The 19,663-nt window shown below is 37.0% G+C and overlaps 1 protein-coding gene across 3 annotated transcripts in view; it reads right to left on the bottom strand.

Moving 5' to 3' along the window:
- ADAMTS20 (ADAM metallopeptidase with thrombospondin type 1 motif 20) overlaps positions 1-19,663 on the bottom strand; it is a 178,399-nt gene that overhangs the window by 17,723 nt on the left and 141,013 nt on the right. For 2 of the 3 annotated variants that reach the window (XM_019452494.2, XM_019452496.2), the window contains 8 exons: positions 19,440-19,613; positions 19,188-19,358; positions 14,783-14,983; positions 13,964-14,093; positions 13,215-13,309; positions 13,035-13,129; positions 12,171-12,304; positions 4,470-4,561 (listed from right to left, as the gene is read on the bottom strand). In XM_019452494.2, the coding sequence (XP_019308039.2) occupies positions 4,470-4,561; positions 12,171-12,304; positions 13,035-13,129; positions 13,215-13,309; positions 13,964-14,093; positions 14,783-14,983; positions 19,188-19,358; positions 19,440-19,613 (1,092 nt within the window). The remainder of the gene's footprint in view (positions 1-4,469; positions 4,562-12,170; positions 12,305-13,034; positions 13,130-13,214; positions 13,310-13,963; positions 14,094-14,782; positions 14,984-19,187; positions 19,359-19,439; positions 19,614-19,663) is intronic. The other variant, XM_019452495.2, reaches the window with a different exon arrangement.

The raw sequence follows: 19,663 nt of genomic DNA, 5'->3' as shown, positions 1-19,663 counted from the left end.
TCTGCAAAGTAAGTCTAAAGGGAACATACTTCAACATAATAAAGGCCTCATGTGAAAAATACATAGCCAACATTATATTCAATAGTGAAAAACTGAGAGCTTTTCCCCAAACACCAGGAACATGACAAGGATGTCCACTCTCACTACTTTTATTCAACATAGTACTGGATGTCCTAGTCATAGCAATCAGACAACAAAAAGAAATAACAGGCATCCAAATTGGTAAGGAAGAAGTAAAACTCTCACTATTTGCAAATGACATGAGACTATGTTCAGAAAACCCTAAAGACTCCACCAAAATACTACTATAACTGATAAATGAGTTCAGTAAAGTCACAGGATACAAAATCAATGTATAGAAACCTGTTACATTCTTATATACTAATAATGAAGTAGCAAAAAGTGAAATTAAGAAAATAATCCCAATTGCATTTGCACCAAAAACAATAAAATATCTAGGAACAAAGAAGTAAAAGACCTCTACTCTGAAAACCAGAAAACACTGGAAGAAGAAGAAAACACTGGAAGAAGTTGAAGACAACACAAAAAATTGAAAGATTCCATGCTCATGGGTTTGGAGAACAGATATTGTTAAAATGTCTACACTACCCAAAGCAATCTACAGATTTAATGAAATCCCTATCGAAATGCCACCAGCATTTTTCATAAACACAGAACAAACAATTCTAAAATTTGTTGAATAGCCAAAGCAATCTTAAAAAGGAGAAACAAAACTAGAGGTATTACAATTCCAGATTTCAAGTTATATTACTGGTACTGACACAAAAATAGGTCCATAGATCAATGGAATAGAAGAGAAAACCCAGAAATAAACCCAAGATTATATGTTCAATTAATCTTTGACAGAGGAGGAATGAATAAGCAATGGGAAAAAGAATGTGTCTTCAACAAATGGTTCAGGGAAAACTGGATAGCTACATGCAAAAGAAGGAAATTAGACCATTTTCTTGCACTATACCAAAAATAAATTCAAAATGGATTAAGGACCTAAATGTGAGGCCTGAAACCATAAAAACCCTTTAAGAGTGCATAGGCAGTAGTTTCTCTCACATTGACTGTAGCAACATTTTTCTAGATATGTCTCCTGAGGCAAGAAAACAAAAGCAAAAATAAACTATTGGTATGACATCAAAATACAAAGTTTCTGCATAGCAAAGGAAACAATCAACAAAACTAAAAGGCTACTGAATGGGAGAAGGTATTTGTAAATGACGTATCTAACAACGGGTTAGTATCCAAAAAACTTACACAACTCAACACCAAACAAACAAAAAAAACCCAATAGCAAATAGAAAAGGCATGAAAAAACATTTCTCCAATGAAGACATACAGATGACCAACAGACACATGAAAAGATGCTCATCATCCCTCATAATCAAGAAAATGCAAATAAAAACCACAATGACATATCACCTCATACTTAACAGATTGGCTAAAATCAACAACACAAGAAACAACAGGCATTTGCAAGGTTGTGGAGAAAAAGAGAGTACAGTTGGTAAAAAGGCAAACTGGTGCAGCCACTGTGGAAAACAGTATAGAGGTTACTCAAAAAATTAAAAATAGAACTACCCTATGATATAGTAATCACACTACTGGGTATTTATCCCTAAATACAAAAACACTAATTCAAAAGATTCCATGCATCTCTATGTTTCTTGCAGCAGTATTTACAATAGCCAAATTATGGAAGCAGCCCAAGAGGTGAAATATATAATGGAATATTACACAGCCATAAAAAGAATGAAATCTTTTTATTTGCAACAACATGGGTGGATCCAGAGAGTATAATACTCATTGAAATAGGTCAGAATGACAAATGCCATATGATTTCACTCATATGTGGAATTTAACAAAACAAATGAGCAAAGAAAAAAAGAGAGAGAGAGAGAGACAAACAAAGAAACAGACTCTTAACTTTAGAGAACAAACTGATGGTTACCAGAGGAGAGGTGGGTAGGGGAATGATCATATGAAATAGGTGATGGGGATTAAGAGTACGTTTATCATGATGAGCACTAACTAACGCATAGAATTGCTGAATCACTATACTGTACACCTGAAACATAATACTGTACGTTAACTATTAAATGTTAACTGGAATTAAAATTGTTAGAAAAGGAAAAATAAGAATTAATTATTTACAATCTCTCCCAAAAAAGTAGAAGTGGAGGGAATACTTCCCAATTCATTTTACAAGGCCAATATTTCCCTGATATCAAAACTGGATAAGGACCTCATAAGAAAAGAAAATGATTAGGCCAATATGCCTTATGAAAATAGATGAAAAATTCCCAACAAAGCAAATCAAATCTAGCAACATATAAAAAAAAATATACACCAAGGCCAAATGGGATTTCTCCCAGGAATGTTGTTTCAACATACAATAGTCAACCAGTGCGATATAGCATATCACCACAATAATGGACAAGAGATACAGGATTGCCTCAATACATGCAGAAGTATTTCAAAAACAAACACTCTTTCATTATAAAACCACTTAAATTAGGAATAGAAGGGCACTTCCTCAACTTGATCCAAGGGATCTGTAACACATCCACAGCTAACACACTTCATGATGGACTCAATGTTTTTCTCCTAAAATCAGGAACAAGACAAGTATGTCCACTCTCATCACTTTCATTTAATACTGCTCTGGAAGTTTTAGGCAGGGTGATGAGGCAAAATAAGAAATAAATGGCATCCAGATTGCCAAGGAAGAAGTAAAACTATCTTTATTTCTAGATGGCATTGCTGTGTATATAGAAAATTCCAAAGAATCCAAGAAAATAATTATTATAACTAAAAAATGAATTCAACAGGGTTGCAGGATACAAGACTAATTTATAAAAACCATAGGCAAAAATTCGTGATTTATTTGGGCCCCAGATCTTGGGGGTCTTTTTACTGGACAACTCTCCCTTGTCAAAAGCCTTCTTTAGCTTGAGCTGGAATCTTCTGCCCTATAACACGTACTGACCTCACCCCTCTTTCATGGAGCTCTTTAAATATTTAAAGATAGTTACCATAGCTTCCCATTCTTTTCCTAGCTTCCTTTATTTTCCTTATGTGACATAATGTAAACTCTCCTTTTTTCCCCTGGTTGTTGCCTCCTACACTCCTAGACAGATTAAAAACTTACCTTTTCCAGACAGAGATTTAAAATCTTTTGGTGTTGATATTGTGTTTGGGTACTTTACGATTATACTGGGTGGTTTAGAAATTACTCCATAATCTATGTGAGTCATATTGAACTTGTGGTGGTTGAATAAAACACCTCAGTCTTTTTCATATGACATCACTATGTTCTATTTGCATTTCTGTACCTAAAATTTAGAAATTTATTTTTTCTTATTCATTTGAGTCCATAGTTCTAGTGTCTTTTGATCTCCTTTAAGTGTCCTTTTATAATATAGAAAATGCCTTCTCTTTTTAACATAAGTATAACTTCTCTGTCAGATGGTTAAAATAGTGAATGGGAAATTCCAAGACAAGAGGGCTATGGCAAACCATTAGCCACTTCTCTTGAAAATATCAATATTATAATTATTACCTCTCGTGCATGATTTTTGAATTAGTTATGAATCCGCCTAACAATGCTACATTAATCTAGCTTACATTTCTCCATCTTATCATAACACTGTTGTTCACATAGACTCTATAAAATCTCTTGTTAAGGGGTGCCTGGGTGGCTTAGTCAGTTGAGTGCCTGACTCTTGATTTCAGCTCAGGTCATGATTCCAGGGTCTTGGGATTACCGCAACAGGCCCTGTGCTTAGAGTGGAGCCTGCTTAAGATTCTCTCCCTCTATCTCTCTTTCTCTCTCTCTCTCCTTCTCCCCCCTCTATTCCTTTCTCCCTCATTTTTTTATTAAAATAAAAAAAATTCTAAAAATGGGATAGTAAATTTCTTCTAGAAAGCATACTCTACACTGGAAATCACAGAGATGGCATAAAGGGTATGTGAAGAGAACTCTGGATATAAAAAATAAAATAAGAATAAAGTCATGGAAATATACTATTTCACAAATAATAGAAAGTTACTCTGGGTCTGGCACACACCCAGACAGCTAATATAGCCAATGTTAGCAGAAGTATAAGAAAGTCACAAGCTTGTGATCCAGTTTTTTACTTTGTTATATACATACGTTCATTTCCACAGACTGGGTAGAAAGATTAAAAATGAAAATGCATCATGGATGAAGAAATAGGCTCTGAATATTTGAAAATCCTCGCTATTACACCTCTAAAGCAAACTTAAAATTGGCAAAGGTATTTTTCCTCCAAAATTTATCTATAACCTTTGAAATAAAATTCATATAGGAAATTCATATTTTCTATTTACTTATGTTTCTTGCAATATTATGGTCAAGAAAATTAAGAGAAAGAGTATCCTTTTTTTTTTTTTTTTTTTTTACAGTGAGGGAAAAATAAACAAACATGACATACCTGTGGACATCTGGCAGCACTATAGCAATCTCCAGCTGTGGCAAATGGCACTGCTTTTCCAAATATTGTCTGGGCAAAAAGAAGGTCTGTGGCTAAAAAATAAATGAAGCTTTTTAGTATTGAGGCATTGTATACTTTCCAGTCTTCACTGCAAAGCATACAGTCTTTATATTACATTCTTAAATATATTTATATAATTAATTCAAAGTTTTAAGCAAATATGCTACAAATTATACTACATAACATATATCAGGTTTTCAATAAATAATTTTTATTTTAGTATTTTTTAATTTAATTTAATTTTTTTATTTATGTCCAAGTTAGTTGGCATATAGTGCAACAATGATTTCAGGAGTAGATTCCTTAATGCTCTTTACCCGTTTAGCCCATCCACCCTCCCACAACACCTCCACTAACCCTCTGTTCTCCATATTTATGAGTCTCTTATGTATTGTCCCGCTCCCTGTTTTTATGTTGTTTTTGCTTCCCTTTCCTTGTGTTCATCTGTTCTGTGTCTTAAGATCCTCATATGAGTGAAGTCATATGATATTTATCTTTCTCTGACTAATTTTGCATAGCATAATATGCTCTGGTTCCATCCATGTAGTTGCAAATGGCAAGATTTCATATTTGAAACCATACACACACACACACACACACACACACACACATATACACACACACACATACACACACATACACACACACACACCACATCTTCTTTATCCATTCCTCCATCAATGGACATTTGGGCTCTTGCCATACTTTGGCTATTGCTGATAGTGCTGCTATAAACATGGGGGTGCATGTGTCCCTTCGAAACAGCACATCTGTATCCCTTGGGTAAATACCTAGTAGTACAATTGCTGGGTCATAGGGTAGTTCTATTTTTAATTTTTTGAGGAACCTCCATACTGTTTTCCAGAGTGGCTGCACCAGTTTGCATTCCCACAAGAAGTGCAAAAGAGATCCTCATTCCCCACATCCTTGCCATGTATAAATATACATTTTGTTGCCTGTTGTTGCCTGAGTTGTTAATGTTAGCCATTCTGACAGGTGTAACCTGGTATCTCATTGTGGTTTTGATTTGTATTTCCCTGATGATGAGTGATGTGGAGCATTTTTTCATGTATCAGTTGGCCATCTGGATGTCTTCTTTGGAGAAGTGTCTATTCATGTCTTTTGCCCTTTTCTTCACGGGATTGTTTTTTGGCTGTTGAGTTTGATAAGGTCTTTATAGACTTTGGATCCTAACCCTTTATCTGATATGTCGTTTGCAAACATCTTCTCCCATTCCGTCAGTTGCCTTTTAGTTTTGCTGATTGTTTCCTTCGCTGTGCAGAAGCTTTTTATTTTGATGAGGTCCCAGTAGTTCATTTTTGCTTTTGTTTCCCTTGCCTGTGGAGACGTGTTGAGTAAGAAGTTGCTGCGGCCAAGATCAAAGAGGCTTTTGCCTGCTTTCTCCTCAAGGATTTTGATGGCCTCCTGTCTTGTATTTCGGTCTTTCATCCATTTTGAGTTTATTGTGTACGGTATAAGAAAGTGGTCCAGGTTCATTTTTCTGCATGTTGCTTTCCAGGTTCCCAGCACCATTTGCTGGAGAGACTGTCTCTATTCCCTTGGATATTCTTTCCTGCTTTGTCAAAGATTAGTTGGCCATACATTTGTGGGTCCATTTCTGGGTTCTCTATTCTATTCCATGATCTGAGTGTCTGTTGTGCCACTACCATACTGTCTTGATGATTATAGCTTTGCAATACAGCTTGAAGTCCATCAATAAATAATTTTTAAATAAAAAATGTTTATCTCAAAAATTACCCTAAAAATGGCAGGTACATGAGTAATTAATCAAAAAGTTTTAAAAACCGAAATGCCTTATTATATTTTACATAATAGTGAATATCTAAAATAAAGTGGGGTCAGGAGCAAATTACAGAAGAAAAAACATTAAAGTTTAACAAATTATGACAAAGCAACACATAAGTGCTTATAGACCACATATATTTATACATATATGTATCTATGCATATATATGTGTATATGTAAATAATGTATATATTACTACATTGTATTATTATTTTCTTTTGAATCTTACATTTGCTAAAATTGTTAGCAAAACTTGTTTGGCAATAACGCTGAGGATTCTGTATGAAGTATCAAAAATAGAGTCATTGGATCAAAAACAGGTTGGAAGGAACCCTAAAATCATTCTTGAATCACTTAAATAATATTTCAATCAACAGTCTTCCAGTTAGTGGATGTCACCTCCACTAATGTTGTTTTAAATCACTTTACTTTTTTTTTAATTAAAAAAAATTTTTTAATATGAAATTTATTGTCAAATTGGATTCCTTACAACACCCAGTGCTCATCCCAACAGGTGCCCTCCTCAATACTCATCACCCACCTTCCCTTCCCTCCCACCCCCCATCAACCCTCAGTTTGTTCTTAGGTTTTAAGAGTCTCTTATGTTTTGGCTCCCTCACTCTCTAACCTTTTTTTTTCCCTTCCCTTCCCCCATGGTCTTCTGTTAAATTTCTCAGGATCCACATAAGAGTAAAAACATATGGTATCTGTCTTTCTCTGTGTGACTTATATCACTTTACTTTTCATGATTTTTCATGACTACTGCATTACTTTTCATGACTACTGCATGCCCCCTATGATGACACCAATCCCCTAAAGGCAATCCCAAAGGGGGCATTGCTGGAAATATATCACCAATGGCAGTTTCCAAGACTAGGAGGCTTTCAGTTATGTGCCAGAGTCAGCTTGTGCCAAATCATGAGAACCAGTTGGGTGTGCCTCTTCCCAACTCCATGTACAATGAGCTCATGTTGGTAGCTTAAAGTTGGCATGGTGGAAATATATATAACTACAGACACTGGCAAATTCTACAAGTCAGATGTTATTTCCTGGTTGTTAAATGCTGGTTGTTAAACATTTATCCTCACACCACTGCTTATGCTGGCACTTACGGGTTGGTCAGAGGCAGAGCAAATACAACTTTCAAATCAAGCATGCTTTGCTACTATCTTCTCCATCATTACCCTCGTAACCCACAGATAGCTCCAACTCAACATACCCAAACTAAATGCACTACCTTTTTCTCCAAACTTATTTATTTTGCTATATTTCTCATCTCAATGAAATGTGTTACCATCCATTCTGTTATTCTGGAAATCTTTCTAAATATTGTATGCTGCTAATCCCCATATTCCTTCTGTTAGAAAATCCTAAAAAAGTGTACTTCTTTAAAATTTCTTGGGGCGCCTGGGTGGCTCAGTCGGTTGAGCGTCCGACTTCAGCTCAGGTCACGATCTCACGGTTTGTGCGTTCGAGCTCCGCGTCGGGCTCTGGGCTGATGGCTCAGAGCCCGGAGCCTGCTTCCGATCCTGTGTCTCCCTCTCTCTCTGCCCCTCCCCCATTCATGCTCTGTCTCTCTCTGTCTCAAAAATAAAATAAACATTAAAAAAAAATTTCTTGAAGGCCCTCTCTTCTGAACCTAGTCCCTACTCTAAGCCCTCATCACTTTCTATCTGGATTATTATATTAGCTTCTTAACTATTTTCATGAATAAAATTTGTTCTCCTTCCAAGTGTCTTTCCTCCTGCTGAAACTTACACCCAATGGTTCTCATAACTTATAAAACTCGACTGTGTAGTTAGTATACACTGTTCTTCATGATCTGCTCTCTGGGAACTTCTCTAACAAGCTACCATCCCCCAACATCCATTCATTTTATGCTTGGAGAAAAATGGACTTTTTATTCTTTTTAAAAATTTGTTAATGTTTATTTATTTTTTTGAGAGACAGAGAGACAGAGCACAAGCAGGGGGAGGCAGAGAGAGAGGGAGACACAGAATCCAAAGCAGGCTCCAGGCTCAGACCTGTCAGCACAGAGCCCGATGCTATGAACCATGAGATCATGACCTGAGCCAAGGTCAGATGCTTAACTGACTGAGCCACCCAGGTGCCTCTGGATTTTTTGTTCTTTAATGAAACCAAGATGATTCATATTTTCCAGGCTTTTGTTCCAGGCTGTTCCCTCCTCCTGAAACTCCTTTTCTCTGCTTTGGTTAATTCAAATTTATCTTCAAGATTTTCTCAAGATAGTTTCTTGAGGAAAGTTGAAAACTTTTCATTCAAACAATATTTACTCAGAACCTATGGTATATTGAATATTATTTTAATTACTCTAAGCACACATCATTAGAGGACATAGAGGCTGATGGAACCGGAGTCCTACCAGAGTGAGACAGGTAATCAAGTAAATACCACATTATGTTAGGGGTGATAATTCCTATAGAAAAATTAAATCAATTAAAACAAGAAGAGAAAGGGAGTTTAGGAGTGCAGACTGGTCCGGGATGGCCTGATTGAAAAAGACAAAACTAAGCAGAAATCCAAAAGAAGGAGTAAACCATACAGGTAACTATGCCACAACTGTTCCAGGCAAATAGAACAAAGTGCACAGGCCTTGAGGCGAGAGTATGCTTGAAGGGTTCAAGAAACAGCAAAGAAACGAGTGTGTCTGCAACAGAGTGTACAAGAGTGTGGAAAGAGTGTGGAAAGAGAGAGCAGAGAGGTGTGGAGGTGGAGATATCATGTTGAGTTTTGTTGACCATTGAAAGTATTTTTTATTTTCCTGAGTCAGATGGGAAATGTTTGGAGAGTTTTGATCAGAGTTCAAGGTTGTCAAAAAGATGAAATGGGGTAATGTATAAGATATGACATGGCTTATGTTTCATAGGATCACTCTGGCTTCTCTGCTGAGAATCTAGGTCAGGAGGTGGGAGAGTCATGCAATACTGAAATAGCAATGCTATAATTTTAGTAGGCATGATAACCCGGGTGAAAAAATGGTGTGGACTCAAACCAAGATGGCAGCAATGAGGTAGGGAGAGAGTAATTTTTGATAGGTGTCTTAGCTCAGGATGCCCTAACAAACCACCATGAACTGGGTGGCTTAAACAACAGAAATGCACTTCTCTAAGATCTGGAGGCTGGGAGGTGTAGGTCAGTGAGCCCGTAGGGTCAGGTTCCAGTGAGGGCCCTCTTTCTAGCTTGTATATGGTCACCCTTCTCACTGTGTCCTCATATGGCAAGAGAGAGAGCTCTGGTGTCTTCTCTTTTTTTTTAAAAGGGCATTAATCCTATCATAAGGGCCCTACCCTTATCTAAACCCGATTATCTCTCCATTACCAAATATCATCACATTGGGGATTAGGGCTTCATCACATGGATGTTGGGAGACATGATTCAGTCCATAGTAGCATGTATGTTAGAGATTCATCTGACAGAATTTGATAATGGATTGCATGCAGGTGTGAGAGAAAGGGAGAAGCTAAGATGTTGCCAGATTTTAGCTGGAGTAACTGGGAGACTATATGTGCCATTTACTGAAATGATAAAAATTTGAGATGGAAGGAGTGGATGTGGGAAGAAATACTGAAGGCAAAGTTTTGCATACTTTGAGTTTGAGATGCCTATTAGGCATTCATGTGGATTTGTTGAGTCAAGAGATGAATATTAGAGTTTAGGGTAACAGTCCAAATTGGAGATATATATTTGGGACCATCATTTGAAACCTATAAATAGAAAGAGATTCCCAAGGCGTGACTGTGTCCTAAAGCTTTTCAACATGCTGTAGAAGATGAAGAGTAGCCAGTCAAGGCGAGAAACAGTAAGAAAGACAGGAGAGAGTGGCCAGGTCAGGCACAAAGTGATGAGAGCATGGGGACCTGGATAAAATGCTGCTGATAGATCAAGTGAGATGAAAACTAAATTTGTCACTGGATTTAGAGAAATGGAGATAGAGCTGGTGATGTAAGAGAGAAGGGAAAGTGTGCTGAGAAATGTTCTTGAGTAGGTACAACGTGATGAGCCTAGAGCACAAGAGAGAGCTGCCTTAGGTGGGAGCAGGAATAGTTCACCCACAGTAAGCAGGAGAGAAGGAAGTCAGTAAGTAAAGGTTTGGGTAGGTTGCAGATGGCATGGTTATAGAAATCCTCTTCCAGTTGTTCTTACTTTCTCAGTGAGATAGGAAGCAAGATCATTAGCAATGAGTAGATAAAGTGGAAGTGTTAGAAATTTTAGAAATTTGCAGCAAGAGGAGAAGATGTTCGGCATTTAGGGGGTTGGGGGTGGGAATAAACTAGGGGAGGACAACAAGATTACTCAGCAGCATGAAGGATTCTCATGAGCTTAGTAGCCATGCATTTTAGGTGAGAGCAGTGAGGAGAGCAGTGGATGAGGTACTACACTCATGTTTCATGTTGCAAGTGCATCAGAGAGGAAAGATTTAACTGAGACTGGTTTTTGACACCCAAATGTGAGGAAAGAAAAGAGAGACTAGGGAGTTGAAAATGTATGCATTCAACATTTTATCCTTAGGACCCAGTCTAATGCCTGGCAAATGGCAGGATTGTTCAATAAAGTCATGAATTATAGCAACTTCATAAACAGCAAATAAGTTACCAAGTTCCCCTCATGTACTTAGCAATGCTACAACATACATTATTAATAACAACTAGTATTTACAGAGCATTTACTATATGCAAGGCACTTAATAGGTATGTTACAAGTATTATCTTTTAATCATCACCAGAAAGGAAAAAAGAAGGATAGAAGAAGAAGAAAAAAATCTGAGAGTCAGTTACTCACTATACAGATGAAGGAATTTAGGTTTAAAGAGATATGCCCAAAGTTAGGTAACTGGTAAATGGATGCAAAGAATTTACTCCCAGACGTTCTAACTCCAGAATTGTAAACATAACAGTATAATGCTTCCCCACTGCAGTAACAGTGGGTGTGCAGTAAATGGTAGCTATTATTACTAACAATAGTTCATCATATGACTGTGATTTACAGATGATGTACTCATGCATCCTCTGTCTCAATGATTTTTTGTTTCTTTTTATAGTTTATAAAACTATGAACTGGTTTGATAAACATAGTTTATAAAACTATGAAACTGGTGATTCAATTGCAATTTACAGTTTCTGTTTCTGAAATGAACTTCTTTGCCTTTTCTGGTAGGAATGCAACTTCCAGGATGGCAGGCTGCTTCATATACAGTGTGTACCAGGTTTTATAAATATGTTTTGATTTGGCTATACTCTGAATTACTTCCTAGAAAGGCAGCAGGTCCAGAATCTGGGATCTGTGGGTGGGACTTTATCTCTAAATGCCAGTTACTAACTGTATAAACTGAGACAAGTGACTTAACTTTATAAGTGCATCTTAATTTCATCACTCGCAACGATGTGATGCAATTCTGCCCTGACTAGTACAGAGTTATAAAAAAGATCAAATGAGACAATTTATGAGAAAATACTTGACAAATTGTGAACTGAAACTGATGTTAATAATCACTCTGAGCCCTGCAAAAAGCTTATACAACTATGTTGAGGATATTAACTTCCTTGCCCTTAATGTAATTGAGGATTTTAAGACAAAGGGTTGTATCTTGGAAAGGCAACATCTTATCGCTGTCATTACCACAACATTTTTATTTAGGATCCCCATGGTCCATGTCACTGCTAAGAAATTATGTAGCTAATAACTTCTTTTAAAAAGTTAGGTAATTCTTGCACAATGTGAGGCCGTTCTCTATACTTTAGCTATCATATACACCAGCATATTGTTTGAATTTCATTAGCAACTAGAGGCTTTTCATTTTAGAGTTGCAGCACTTACTTTTAATTTGCATGGAACTGAGATCAATTCTTATTTTGCTGAATACAGTGTGTCCAGCAGCCAGGTAGTCATTTTTACACTCACAGTCTTGCCTCCTACTTCCATTAAAAGGACATTCATATGGATTTTGTAGTCTGAAACAACATTAGAATAATTGTAGTATGCAGTAATTATCCCATCATGTAGATAAAGGTACACTTTGGAAGTAGGAGAGTAAAAGATACACTTCTTCAATATTATAGTGTCAGTAAGCTAAATGAGAAAGATGTAAAAATCACCAAAGATTAACATCTAATTCTCAATGGGAAGTTCAAGCATGGTTTATGGAAAAATATTTCAGCTATAGTTCTCCTAGCTTTTATTATTGTTAATTTTCTTTCCTTTTCTAAGTTTATTTATTTCTTTTGAGAGAGAGAGAGAGAGAGAGAGAGAGAGAGCGCACAAGCTGAGGAAGGGCAGAGAGAGAGGAAGGAGAATCCCAAGTAGGTTCTGCACTGTCAGCATGGAGCGTGATGTGGGATCAAACTTACAAACCATGAGATCACAACCTGAGCCAAAATCAAGAGTTGGTCGCTTAACTGACTGAGCCACCCAGGCACCCCTTATTAATTTTATTTCTATTAAAATAAACATAGCTCTTAAACTCTTCTCTGTTGTCCCACAGCTCACCTTCTGTGAGCCCATGTTAATATTCAAGTCTTTATTAAACAGGCCTGGACAACATCTGGTTTAGGTCCTAACATGTTCACCTGCTCCTAAATTACTTGTCCCACTTGTGAGCTATTCTAGTATCACTCTGAAAGCTGGAACTTGTAATTCTCTTGGTGGACCATAAAAATGCACAGATAAGCCAAAATCTCATACCTGACACCATACACTTCAGAAAAGTTGTCTTCTTCACCTTTAACCAATGATATATATTCCTTGGGGTTCTCCAAGTGCATGCCTGCACAATGGATCTAGAGGGAAAATACAAACATCTAGAAAAGGTTTCTCCAGTCAACGGCCAATGTTAAAATCAAATACAAACTGCTTTCAAAATACCTTTATTATTCTTCCCTTAATGTTAAGGTAATAGTCACCATCCATGGTAATGTTGCTTTTCACTTGGATTTCTTTGCAGCTGGTAAATGTTTTACCTTCAAGGACAAATGAATACATATCAATAATGAACAAAGAACAAACTTAGCATGAATTTAGCTCAATCATACTAAAATTGTTATACTCTGAAAAAAAATAGACATTTTGTTTTGTGAAACCCATGACTACTACAAATATTTATTTTCAAAATTGTTTTTAAATTTTTTCTGCTTATGGGACGCCTGGGTGGCTCAGTCGGTTAAGCGATCGACTTCAGCTCAGATCATGATCTCACAGTGCGTGGGTTCAAGCCCCGCGTCAGGCTGTCGGCTGACAGCTCAGAGCCTGGAGCCTGCTTTGGATTCGTGTCTCCCTCTCTCTCTGCCCTTTCTCCACTCACACACACTCTCTCTCTCTCAAAAATAAATAAACATTAAAAAAAATTTAAATTTTTTCTGTTTATTTATTTTTGAGAGAGGGCAGGGAGGGACAGAGAGAGAGGGAAGGACAGAATCTAAAGTAGGCTCCAGGTTCCGAGCTGTCAGCACAGAACCTGACGTGGGGCTCAAACCCACAAACCATGAGATCATGACCTGAGCTGAAGTTGGACACTTAACCAACTGAGCCACCCAGCCATCCCTATTTTCAAATTTTAATTAAAATTTCCCAGGAACATCCAGGTACCAGGTAGATTTTTAAAGTCTATTACTTACAATCATTGACGTAACACTTCTTTTGAGCATCTGGTTTTAAACGCTTTAAACATAAGTTACTGGACCGACCATTTATAGACACGCATTCCACTCTTCTCTCCATTTTCCCAGCTCCACAAGTCACTGAGCACTGTGAACAGGATACAGTGATAGATAATGTTAGATAATAAGGCCAGTAAACCTGTATTTTCTCCTTTCAGACTAGGCCCCTTTGGAACAAACTGGTGATCCATAGTGGCTAGAACTATTGCAGATACAAAAATATCCTGGAGGCTGGGCAATCACAGGTGAAAGTAATCCTTAGGCATGAGCCAGAATCTATTATTTCTCAGTTACTGTCTTCTTTTCATTTATTTTGTATAGTTATATCAACAGTATGTTGTAAATACTTGATAAGCATTATTGATGATGGTTATTAAGACTATAAAGTTTTTTCTCATGGTTAGATGCTAAGATTACAAGGCAATATTCATTCACTTGCTTTCTATCAAATAGAGAATGGAATATAGTGCCAATGACTTTCATTACTCATACATCTGATCTGTTTACTTCTTCACTTAACCAATAAATATTTCTTAAGCATCTACTCAAAATGCAAACCACTGTGCCAAGTTCTCTGAGGAATAGCAATAAATTATCAGTCATGGTCCTTGCTTGTAAGCAGGCAAGCATAGAAAAAGAGATATTTGTACAAGTAACTGATAATGGTTTTTAGACAAAAGTGGTATGAGACAATCTAGTTAGCAGTGCAGATTACCAGGCATACTAAACCTAGAAAGTCTCATTCAAAAGGTTTTAAATTCATAATTATATACTGACCTTGCTCCATTTTCCAACTTTCCAAGTGGCCACATGCAAACAGCTCCTAAAATTGCATTTGTAAACCTGAGGGGAAGGCAGAACAGGGCATTCTCGATAGTCTATAGGCCAAAGCTGATGAAGCTTATATTTCTCAGTAGACCAGACTGCAATGCAGTATGTAATCCTTTGTCGGTAACTAAATCCGCAGTTACCTGCACACTGAAAAATACACAATTATAAGGAGAGAAAAAGATGCCCTTAATCTTAATTAGGGCCTATGTTTGCCAGGTGCCTAATATATACTGGACTATAATCTAATTTATTAGCCTCATTTACAGATGAGTAAACAAATGGTCAGAGACATTGGATAACATTTCCAGAGTTGCACCAATAAATGGAAAGGATGCAGATTCCAGCTAGACTGTCTATTTGTAGTGCCTGTGCTTTTTTGGTTTTGTTTTCCATTACATTGCTAACAGTTTAATTGGATGAAGCTTTATCTCCTGAAAGTCACAGCTTCAGAGAAATGGAACATATTATGGGTTCTTATCTAAAATAAAGAACATTTATTATCCTTAACTTACTAGTAATTATATATAAGTTAGCATACATTTATCTTAATATATATACTGTGATATATAATACCATTTGACTAAAACAGGTAAGTGATATTATTAAAGATGAAAAATAGGCAAATATATTTGTTTCCAGCAATAATGGAGTGACAAGAAATAAGTTGCCTTCTAACCTGAAGCAGCAGAAACATCTGGACAAAATGTATCAAACAATGGCTTTTAAGACATTGGACATTAGGCAATAAAGTATAGTGATACCCAGGAGATGGAAATAAAACAAATGATCCCATAATTGCTCTAGCCTACTATTTTGAGAGTTTCCAGATCTTGGAACAAGAAAAGGAAACACAAGGGGACAGCACGGTTCTGACCAGTATACACATACATGTGAGGACACTAACCGAGGCCAAAGAATGAACAAACCAGAAGTCTTACCAGAAAAGACTATATCTGGTACTCACATGAGACCAAATATAGTGCCTGTTCCCTCCAGCTAGACTGGAAAATCTTATATACATGGGACAATAGGTAGAGTACTCAAAAGGGTCTCGCCACAGTAGAGGGGAATAATTAACCTTAGATTAAGCATTGTACTAGCCTGACCTAATAAATCTTAACAGCAAGGCAAGAAAGGATCAAATGGTTTCCAGACAGTAACTTCATTCCAGAATGAAGCTCAAAATATATGCATATGAATAAAAAAAAAAAATAGCCAACAGCCAAAAAAATAAAATTCATAATGTCTAATATGCAATTTAAAAAATTAACTGGCATGCAAATAAGCAGGAAAATATAACCCATAATGAGGAGAAAATCCATCTATCAAAAGAGGTCAAGAGGGTGCAGTGAAAAGTAGGACCTCCAAAAATTCTCTCCTCCATAACAGCAAAGAGAAAACTGGCAAAATTTGCCAGAATTAACTTTCCCAGAACTCTAGAAATTAACCAAAGGCTTGCAACAATCCAGGAAGCATTTATTTAATAAACAAGCCTAAATTTCAGGATGAAGAGGGAGCTTTGTGGTGTTTTGACTTACCCTACACCTATTTTCCCCTCTCTGGCTCCACAGTAGCCTTGAAAGTCCACAGCCCTACAAACATGGTGAAAAGAGCAGCCTCGTAGCTACAAGAGAGGCACAACTGGGTTGCACATTTTTCAAATCCCCCTTTCCACAGAATTGTCACAATTTGAATTGCTTGATGGCTTTCTAGAAGATCCCACCTGCAAGGCTTTCTTTCATTCTTTCTTCTTTCTTCCTTCCTTCTTTCCTTCCTTTCTTTCTTTTCTTTTTTTCTTTCTTTCTTCCCTCTTTTCTTTTCTTTTCCTTTAACTTCTTTCTTTCTTTCTTTCTTTGACTTGACCTGACTCAGTGCTAAAAGCCTTTTTCCCCTTAGGGACATTTATTAAACCCAATTAAAAGCCACTGTTTAACTTTGCAGCTCCCAGAACAGGGATAACAGTTGGAGCAAAAAATAAGCCAGATTAAAAAAAAAGGTTAAGAGGAAAATCTGGGAAATGAGATGTCTGTAATGGCAGCGAAAAGCCCCAATATATTCATAGAAATCTAGAAAGCTGTGCACATGCATAGGAGTGAGTTCATGTCCCGGACTGCACACATGCTCAGGAAGCACCTGGGACAGGCCTACATTTTCACCTCTGGTTGACATCCAGGCCATGCACAAAAGCAGGACAGTAAGCTTAAGGACGAGTTGTCAATTATCTTGCTGAGTGTTAAAGGTTCCTACACAAACAGAGATTCTTGGCAAAGGCTGGAGATTGGTTCCAGGTGTCTAAGGAAATCTCAACCCAATCATTAGCTCATAATTAAACTAATCAAGCAAAACTTCAGTGATTACATGTGACAAAGAGTACAGACATTACAGTGAGTTTAAAAAAAAAGTCATTAAATAAGAAGACAGCAACAACCATATGTGCTGGGGTGGAGGGAGAAAGAATAGAACTATAACAAGAAAAGAGATTGAATTAATAATAATAATAATAATAATAGCAATAATAATAATGATAATAATAATAATAATAATAATAATAATAATAATAATAAACTTCACACAAAGGAAAGCCTAGGACCAGAGGCTTCACTGGTAAACTCCACCAAATGTTTAAAGAAGAATTAGCATTAAACTTTCCAAAACTCTTCCAAAAGAAAGAAGAGTAAGGGACACTTCCTAATTCATCCTATGAGGCCAGTATAGCCCTCATACCAAAACTAGACAGACAAAGATATGACGAAAAAAAAAAAAAAGGAAGAAGGAAAGGAAGAAAGAAAGAAAACTAGAGACCAAAATCTCTAATGAATGTAGACACAAAAGTCCTCAACAAAACATAAGCAAAACAGTTCCAAAAACAGATAAAAAGGATTATACACCATGACCCAGTGAGATTTATTCCAGGCATGTAAAATAGATGGGATTGCAAAATGGTGCAGCAACTTTGGAAAACAGTTTTGAATTTCCTCAAAAGTTAAACAGTGTTATCATAATACTCAGCAATTTTACTCCTAGGTATTTGCCCAAGAGAATTGAAAACAAATGCTCTCAGCAGCATTATTCAGAATAGTCCAAAAGTGGCTCAACCCAAATGTCCATCAACTTATGAATAAACCAAATGTAGCATATGCCTAAAATGGAATATTATTCATCCATAAAAAGGAATGATGGCTGATATATACTACATCATGGATGATCCTTAAACTACCATGTTAAGTGAAAGAAGCCATATAAAAAAGACCACATATTGTCTGATTCAATTTATATGAAATGCCCAGAACAGGAATATCCATCAATGTAGAATGCAGGTAAGTGGTTGTCTGGAACCAGGGGGAAGAAGCCAATGAGGAATGACTACTATTGTATATGGAGTTTCCTCTTGGGGTGATAAAATGTTCTAGCAGTAGATCATGGTGATGGTTGCACAAACTTGAGAGCACAATAAAATCCCCTCAGTTGTAAGTGCACACACATAGACATTAGAATTAGCAGAGAAGGACATTAAAAAGTTATCAATAACTATAGCATACTCAAAAAGTAGAGACATGGAAAATCTAAAAAAGCTGAAATCAAACTTCTAAAGATAAAAATTACAGTCCCTGAGATTGAAAAAAAAAAAAAACTGCATGGGGATTAATGGCAGATCAGACATCACAGAAGATTTTAGTGGACTTGGAGATATCCATATCCAGATATCCAACTGGATTAATGTTCAATAATAAAAAGGAATAAACTATTGATACATAGTACAACCTGACTGAATCTCAAAATACTTAAAGTCATCAAAATCATGAGACAAAAAGTAGTTCGTATGGTGTGATTCCATTTACACAAAACTCTAGAAAATGCAAAATAATATAGTGAGGGATCACTAACATGAAAACCACATTAGGTTATCTGTAGTTGGAAGGGAGAGGGGAAGGAATTATAAAGTCGCACAAGAAAAATTTGGAGGGTGATGGAGATGCTCTTCATTTTGAATATGGTAATGGTTCTATGGGTGTATACACTTCAAATATGTGTGGTCTATTGTTTGTCAATTATACCTCAAGAAAGCTGTTTTTAAACAGCAGGCAATTCCGCAGGGCCAGTTTGCCAAACTGTTCCTGGTGGTTGCTTTCACAGTCGGCCCCAATTGACACTTGAGAACCGAGCTAGAGTTGAACATACATGCTGCTATTACTCTCTCTGCACCATCCATGCGTGGTTCCATTGCTTAGATTGCTCTGAATACCACTATCTGCTCCCACAAATTTAGACCCAGTTTCAACCACATCAAATGTTAGACTCAGTTGTTTTTAGACTCAGGAGCAAAACTTCTTAACTTTTTTCTTTGCCTTACCTGTGATGAGTCTCCTGTTACCACAATATACTTGCAGGAAGGGTTCCTGCATTTCTTGATTGAAAGAGGTCTGGTGGAAGGTTCACAGAAACTCTCATTCACTTGAATGTTTTGTGCATCAATGCACTTCACTTGCCGATGTGTCTCTTTTTTATGACATGACGTTGAACACTAGAGGTGCAATGACAAAATGGGGTTTTTTCTGTCAGTCTTTTATGCAGTGTCTCTCAAAGTTTACTTCTCAATACTCACGTTCAGCCACTCTCCTGCCACCCACTGGTACTGCATGCAGTCCTGACGCCAACATTGCCGCTGAAAATCAGGCCGGGTGGATCCAGCACACATTTCTTCAGCCACCCGACCAACGCCTCTCAGCCGACAGTACACATCCCTTTGCTGAACTCCAGGACCACAGGTCACAGAGCACTACAAAGACGCCCGAGTGAGTTGAACAATTAGCGAGGAAATATCGAATT

This window comes from Panthera pardus, unplaced genomic scaffold (assembly GCF_024362965.1).
Source record: "Panthera pardus isolate Hobbes unplaced genomic scaffold, ASM2436296v1 HiC_scaffold_6, whole genome shotgun sequence".
Lineage (NCBI taxonomy): Eukaryota > Metazoa > Chordata > Mammalia > Carnivora > Felidae > Panthera > Panthera pardus.
The sequence above is the reverse complement of the archived record's forward strand: the minus strand, read 5'-3'. Positions and strand labels throughout refer to the sequence as shown.